The sequence below is a fragment of the Limulus polyphemus genome, unplaced genomic scaffold, assembly GCF_000517525.1.
Source record: "Limulus polyphemus unplaced genomic scaffold, Limulus_polyphemus-2.1.2 Scaffold2537, whole genome shotgun sequence".
In the NCBI taxonomy this organism is placed as follows: domain Eukaryota; kingdom Metazoa; phylum Arthropoda; class Merostomata; order Xiphosura; family Limulidae; genus Limulus; species Limulus polyphemus.
In genome coordinates, this window is record NW_013668147.1 from 19,266 (window position 1) to 27,575 (window position 8,310).

Consider the following 8,310-nt stretch of genomic DNA (forward strand, 5'->3'; position numbering starts at 1 on the left):
TATGACGTTTTGTGAAAAATATGTACGCGATGGAGAAAAATGGATATCATTTTCGGATTCAGCGTACAGGAATTACCGTAGAACATGTAAAAATTTCAAGACAATAAAACCATCGCAGGCCTGTGTTATTTGCATTTCAGATCACAAAACAGTTAATCAAATTACGGATTTGCATAAAAATGAACTGAGGTTTACATGACATTACCTCAGTTGTTATTTTAACTTGACGTAGGTGGAACGTTATAAATTTCATTATCCTTTAATTGTTTTATGCAGTGTGCTTCTTGTTCTTCGCCATTACATATTTAAATACCATTTAACAACACTATCTGTATTTAATAATTTAAAAATATTAGCATCCTTCGTTTATATTCAGTAAATGTTTAAAACATTATCGTTAATATTCAAAATCGTTATGTTAATTTCCAATGTTCAGAGGTGGTTTAATTGCTGCTACCAGAATTGTTTAAGACTATCGTCAATATTCAGTACTAGATTAAATTGGCAATCACATTTCCCATGATCAACAGTTGTTTAAGACAGTAGTTACTATCTATCATGTTTAAGATGATCGTCAATATTCTGTTGCTTAAAACAATTGTCAATGTACTTTCTAATCGGCAGTTTTTAAGACTATCGTCAATATTCTGTTGCTTAAAATAATCGTCACTGTACTTTCTAATCAGCAGTTTTATGACTATCGTCAATATTCTGTTGCTTAAAACAATCGTCACTGTACTTTTTAATCGGCAGTTTTTAAGACTATCGTCAATATTTTGTTGCTTAAAACAATCGTCACTGTACTTTCTAATCGGCAATTTTTAAGACTATCGTCAATATTCTGTTGCTTAAAACAATCGTCACTGTACTTTCTAATCAACAGTTTTTAGGACTATCGTCAATATTCTGTTGCTTAAAACAATCGTCACTGTACTTTCTAATCGGCAGTTTTTAAGACTATCGTCAATATTCTGTTGCTTAAAATAATCGTCACTGTACTTTCTAATCAACAGTTTTTAAGACAATAGTCAATATTCTGTTGCTTAAAACAATCGTCACTGTACTTTCTAATCAACAGTTTTTAAGACTATCGTCAATATTCTGTTGCTTAAAACAATCGTCACTGTACTTTCTAATCAACAGTTTTAAGACTATCGTCAATATTCTGTTGTTTAAAACAATCGTCACTGTACTTTCTAATCGGCAGTTTTTAAGACTATCGTCAATATTCTGTTGCTTAAAACAATCGTCACTGTACTTTCTAATCAACAGTTTTTAAGACTATCGTCAATATTCTGTTGTTTAAAATAATCGTCACTGTACTTTCTAATCAGCAGTTTTAAGATGATCACCACAATCTTCAATAATAGTTTCAAACAGTTTGGATTATTTTAAAAATAATTGTACTTATCGTTCACATCTAACAAATGTTTGATCTGATGATATTATCGTCCATATTAAACAGATTTTTTAAAACAGTGTTCACTCATGTTCAGCAGTTTTCAAAGAATTATATTTTTTATTCAAAAACTGACCAAATAATTGACGTTATCTCTAAATTAATCGACATTATCGCTCACCTGAAATTCTTTAAAACATTATGGATTAAAGGAAATACATTACTAGTTAAAAGATAATTAATCGGATCGTCACAATATCCTATATTCCGTAATTATTCGTGATAATCGTTTGTTTGTAGTTAAGCACAAAGCTACACAATAGGTCATCTGTGCTCTACCAACCACGGTATCGAAACCCGGTCTCTAGCGTTGTAAATCCACAGACATACTATTTTTCTGTTGAAGCGGCACGATTAATACAATTCTAATGTTTTGGTTAACAGGCCTGATACTTAGTTTTACTTTTGTGTTTTTTAGACCCAAAGCTGCACAATGGGCTATTTGGGCTGTGGCCACCGCAGGACTCAAATTTGAATTTTAGCGCTATAAGCCCACAAACCTACCGATGAACCACCAGTATTTTGACTAATGTCAAAAGGCTGTTGACATGTAAGATATTTTAAAAGAATTTCATAGCTTGCTTTGTACGTAAAGTCTGGAAAACTTTCAACTATTTTGTCCTTTTTTTAACACGGAAGTATTTGTGTTTTTTAAGGTGGACTGCTGGAGCCTGGGTGTCCTACTGTACACCTTGGTGTACGGAGCTATGCCCTTTGATGGTGGCAATTTTAAACGTCTTGTGCGTCAGATTTGTGAAGGAGATTATCACGAACCCAAAATAAAATCCGGTAAGTAACCAAAATTAATAACTAAATACTAATTCATTTTATCTAAGGTTTGGCTACTGATCTGCTATTGTCTTCAGAGAAGTTTCGAGAAGAAGCATTTCAGTTTTAGTAAATGCTCTTGAGGGAAGTCTGCTGGTTTGTCCACTCAGGGCCAGATTAAGGGGGCGGACGGGGCCCAGGCTTAGAAGGGGCACATAGCTTACCAGTACAGAAATGACATTTTAGGTTGTTAGCCGCAGCATAGTGGCTCATAAAATAGCTCCGAGTTTGTGTGTTGTTGTTTTTTTTCGAAGTACAAACTTTACAAACTTTTAGCTCATAGCTCCGCCAACTCCTGGCCGATTTGAGATCTAATTACAGTTTTGGACTCAAGATTGGTGTATTTGACCACACCAAAGGTCTCATACATTAATTTACTCTAATCCTGGCTAAAAGGATCTCAGTTTGAGGGTAGGCTGGTAGAGATCCTGATGAGTAACGGAATCGAATGGAGTATACGTGCGCCCTAGGTTGGTATTGTTGGCGCACAAAAATATAGCTAATAAAACGAAAGAAAAAAAAAGTCTTATAGATTAATTTACTCTAATCCTACCTTAAAGAATTTTAAGTGCTGTGGCTACTGAGGATTCCCTTTCGTTTAACTTTAGAATGACTTGAGCGTTCTTTCGCATAGCCCACCAATAAAATATATTGTAGGTTGTCAATGCAAGTAGGGGGCCCATGGTCGAGTCGAGTCACCCTTAATTCGTCCCTGTGTCCACTCGATTAATAGGGTAGTGTTTATATTCCACGATTTCTGGACTGCTGACTTTATATAAATTGTGAGTTTTTCTTTTTCTTCTTCTGTTAGGCTGTAATTGCGTCTTCTGTAGCTGTAGCTACATCTAAAGTTTATATTTTGTTGCGTGTCAGAGCGAATTTTAATTCTTTACTTAGCACACTTTCTTCAGGTTCTTTGAATAGTAATACTATTATTCCAAAAGTTTGTTTTTCAAATCAGTTACATTCTGCTGGACATGGGATACTTATCTATCCATCTTACAAATGCTGTCACTTATGTAATTTAGGTGTCGCCGACAATTCTCGTCAAAATTTTCACGTGTTTCTAACGTGAGTCGATCTTGTAAGATGTATGACCATCTGTGAAGACCGAAACGTTAATTTGTGGTTTTACTATATACCTTTTTGATATGAAATTAATCTTACCGTTACATAATGCTTTATAGTATCAGGATAGGTTTACTAAGAATGCCGTTGATTCTCAGGCTATTTACTTATTTATATGGAGAATGTTTTCGAGTTTCAGACTAGTTTTTACGAAGAATGTTCTCTCTAGTTTAAAGCTGATTTTAACAAGAATATCGTATTGTTTGAGGTTTGTTTTTACTTACAATTCCTTTGTATCAAGCACGTAATATCTAAGGATGTTACACAAAGCAAACGTTATATTTAAAACAATAAGCATATGTAAATTTTATGTAAGCTATGTGTTTTTTTTTATATAACACATTCATCCTTTCGTTTGTTGATTAACACTCTAGTTTCAGAGAATCGCGAAAAAAAGAAACTCAAAAATTTGTTATGTTTTATTGACTAAGTAACTCTAATTATTTTGATATTTTTGCATTAAAGTTTGGCTTATGTCTTAATTACGTATTTCTGTTTTCTGGTTTGAGAAAAAGGAATGTAAAAAATATATTTTCTTTTATTGACCAAGTAGCTCTATTGTTTGTTGTTTTTGCGTTAAAGGTTTGATGTATGTGTATTATTTACCGTAATTTGGGTATTTTAGATAATTTCTTGTGACGTTTCTTGACAGAGGCATCTGGGTTAATTCGACGTCTGTTGACAGTGAGTCCTGCTAAACGAGCCACCATTGTAGACATCTGTATGGACTGGTGGGTTAATCTTGGCTACAATAATTCTCTGCTTCAGGTTTCAGAAGATTTGTCTAATCTGACGCCTGTTCGCCTTGAACTTCTGCTTGCTCTAATGCCTTCTTCTTCAATGACGTTAAATCCTTTTCAGAAGGAAGATTTTTCTGTTGTTCCTGTTCGGACAGCAAAATATGTTGTATCAGACAATCATACCTCTTCTAGCCTTACTGCTGTTTCTGAAAATGGCATCCCAGAGGAGTTATTTGAAGGAGAAGATGGTGACACTACCACTGATAGCTTTGATTTTGTTGAAGGAGAAGCCGCCGAGTATCTTATTACAAGTGCTGCTAAGTATCAGAAATTACACGACTCTAATAATGCAGAAGAAAATAGCCTATCCTTTGGAACATTAAATACAAATATTGGGGGATCGAAATGTGTAACACAAGAACCGGTCGAGAAAAATATGGATAAATCATTGAGTGTGAGTTACGAATCCCAAAACATTCGAAAATCAAACTTGTTACTGCACACTTTCAATCAAGATAATAAGTCATATTCTACATATACAGACTTGGAAGATGAATCCATCAAAACGTCGCCAAACATGGTGACAACTGACAATCAAGGGGACCAAAAATCTGGATATACCTTTGAAATTGAAGAAGCGCTTCATGATAGAAAACCAGTAATTACCGATCATAGCAAAGAGGGTGAGATGAAAATAGAAGAGAAGGAATATGACAATAGAGAACCGCAACTGACTATACCAAATACTTCTCAGAGTGCCCTTGAGATACGCCTCCTATCACAAGACATGTTCGAAGATTCAGGTAAAAATAGTTATACTTCGCCAGAGAATTCAGAAGGTAATGAGAAAAAAGATCTGAAAACACCAATGAATAATGAGGACAACGAATGTGATTCATTATATAAGGAACATGTGACGAAAACACCCGTTATGCCTCAACAACAAAAAGATATTTACGAACACACAAGAGAAAATGAAACCAATCATAAACTTTCAGATGAAAAACAAAGTACTGAAAAACTTGGAGGTTATTTACTAGGTAACGAAAACGAGTATAAAAACGAACCACAGTCTAAAACTTCATCTAACCAAAAAGAGGATGTTTCAGTAACGAGTGATGGTGAAGTAACAGTAATGAATAAACAGAGTAACAATCCTTTAATAGAAGAAGTCCTATCTCAGGACTGTGGTGCACCAACTAGCTCTAATACTCCCACCATTATTGCAGAACAACAAAGTGATTCTAATTCTGTGACAGTTCTTCAGAAAGATCGTATAGTAATACAACCACAAAAAGACGGTTCACTAAATGCCTGTCAATCTCCAGAAGAGAGCGCCTCCTGTAAGACTGTACTAGAAATTGGAATCTCTTCTTCTTCTTCGAGTGTACCAACAGATAGTGTACATATCATCACCACTCCTGCTAAACCTGATGAAAGCGTTTCTTTGAGTGAAGAGAGAAAAGATAGTTCAACTGAGCGGACAGAAATCTCATCTAATAAACCAATAAGTGAGAATAGTGTACCCATTAAAAATACTTTTAAAATGAATAGTTCTACAAGTAAAACTGTTCCAAAGCGAGATATCTCTCCTTCAAAAACAAATCTACAGACAAACAATTTACCCATTAAAAGTACTTTAAAAACAGGAAAGTCAGCCAATAATCATAAGGAAAAAGCATCTTCTGAGCAGATAACAGCACATTCTGTTCTATCCCAGGCAATATCACAGGAAAGGAATTCATTTGGGCAGATTATGCCAAATGAAGCCAAATCATTAGATCAAGATACAGAACAAGACCATAGGTTGTCTGACCAGAATTTTAAAAATAAGGACACTGAATTTGATCCTAGTTGTAAACAAAATAAGTCACTTATTCAGACTGATGATCTTCTAAATAACAAGTCACACGATAAAACAACAAAAGAATATAACGTATCATTGTATCAAGATAAAGTACATGAAAACATATCATTTGATCGAAGTACTTCACATGAAGGCAAAATGTCAGACATGGAAATAGCTGAAGCAGACAGTTCGCTCATTCAAACCTCAACTAACACGAATGATTCCACTGAGAAAGCTAAGCCTTCTAACAAAAATGTCCAAAATAAAAAGAAATGTCCAAGTAAGTTACCAGTTGTTCAAAAAGCTGAAACATCTTTTCAAAAAACTACAACTAAAAGCAAAACATGTGTTGAAATAGGACAACCAAATCTTACTCAAACAAACAAACCCGGTGTTCGAAAACCTGGAAAAATTGCAATTCCCACTTTCTTTGAATCTCCAAAACCTTGTTCATCACCACAGGGAACAGAAGTCAGAAAAATATTTTCGCTTAAATCCGTTTCTGATGCAAGGAAAGCCTTTGAAAATAAAGTGAATTCACCAGCTAAAGAAACTGATACACACAAAATATCAGAAAAAACAAAAGATTCAAAAACTGCTCCCTCTAGTGAAAATTTCACTAAATCTTCAAACACGCCTGTAACGACATCACCCACGTCTCCATCAAGTACGCCACGGATAACTGGTTCAATTGATGATTCCTCAAAAAGAAAAAGTCCGTCTCCAATCAAATCCCCACCAGTAATCGAATCCTCCATGTCTTCAAATTTGATACAATCATCGCCCATAAAGCCAGGGAAGGGCCAGTCACCTCCAACCTCAAAGGCAATAAAAGGATCCCCTACCTCTCAAGAAACACCATCTTCATGTAAAGTTTCAAAACCATCATCTTCTGTACCCACTAGCATTTCTCGGAGAGGAAGTTCCTCTCGAAGATCTCGCTCTCCTGAAAAGAAGAATTCTAGTCAAGCCCAGTCCAGTTCACCAGAAGGCAAAAATTGTAAGCAACATACAAATAAAAATACTCTGTCCTTAAATCACAGTCTGACTACTTGTAAAGATGAACAAACCAAAATAGTTCTCAAAAATAAAATTTTGAAGGAGGAGTCGGTAAAGCAAGAAATAATATCTGAGATATTAGCTGAAGAAAAGCAACATGGTGATACACTGAACATAAACACTGCTTTAACGACGCAAGATACATCTTCAGAAAGTAAAGGAAAGGAAGGGAGTCAAATTGAACCAGAGTGTCAAAATAGCATATCATATAATACTGATAAAGTTAATAAGGTTAAAACAAAAGTTAAAAGTATCAAGAAAAATAAAGAATCAAATATAAAGTTAATGCAAAATGATGGCAAATCAAGAGATTTAACTCCAAATCAAAGTATTTTGGCCTTTGAAAACAACCAGATTGTTCCAAATGAAAAGTCGGATTCTTTGGAAACAGTAGACATCAGTAAAAAAATAGAGAACTTTAAGTCCTCTGAGGATTTTGAACAGAAAGAAAATAAAGTAATGCATTTGAAATCAGAAGAAAAAACAAAAGGAAACAAAACCACGCACGAAAGACAAGAACGTGAGCAATTCTTGTCGACTAAAAGTCCTGCCGTTACTGGCATTGAAGTGATCAAACAAAAAGAAATGTCAAGAAAAACTGAGAATCCAGCAATATCAGATAAAAACACACAGGAAAGACAATCTTTGTCAACTGAAAGTTTTATCACTGATGACGTACAAATGATTAAACAAAAAGAACCACCCAGAAAGGCTGAGAACCTACCAAAAACAGGTAAAAACACGCAGGAACCATTGTCGACTGAAAGTTTTATCACTAATGATGTACAAATGATTAAACAAAAAGAACCACCCAGAAAGGCTGAGAACCTACCAAAAACAGGTAAAAACATGCAGGAACCATTGTCGATTGAAAGTTCTATCACTGATGATGTACAAATGATTAAACAAAATGAACCACCCAGAAAGGCTGAGAACCTACCAAAAACAGGTAAAAACACGCAGGAACCATTGTCGATTGAAAGTTTTATCACTGATGATGTACAAATGATTAAACAAAATGAACCACCCAGAAAGGCTGAGAACCTACCAAAAACAGGTAAAAACACGCAGGAACCATTGTCGATTGAAAGTTTTATCACTGATGATGTACAAATGATTAAACAAGACAAACCATCCAGAAAGGCTGAGAACCTACCAAAAACAGGTAAAAACACGCAGGAACCATTGTCGACTGAAAGTTTTATCACTGATGATGTACAAATGATTAAACAAGACAAACCATCCAG

At 34.8% G+C, this 8,310-nt stretch overlaps 1 protein-coding gene across 1 annotated transcript in view; it reads left to right on the forward strand.

The window, feature by feature from the left end:
• Positions 1–8,310, forward strand: part of LOC106467233 — a gene marked incomplete at its 5' end in the record, with an annotated part of 31,003 nt that overhangs the window by 17,183 nt on the left and 5,510 nt on the right. The window contains 3 exons of the mRNA XM_022395369.1: positions 2,116–2,248; positions 4,068–7,217; positions 7,539–8,278. Of these exons, the coding sequence (XP_022251077.1) occupies positions 2,116–2,248; positions 4,068–7,217; positions 7,539–8,278 (4,023 nt within the window). The remainder of the gene's footprint in view (positions 1–2,115; positions 2,249–4,067; positions 7,218–7,538; positions 8,279–8,310) is intronic.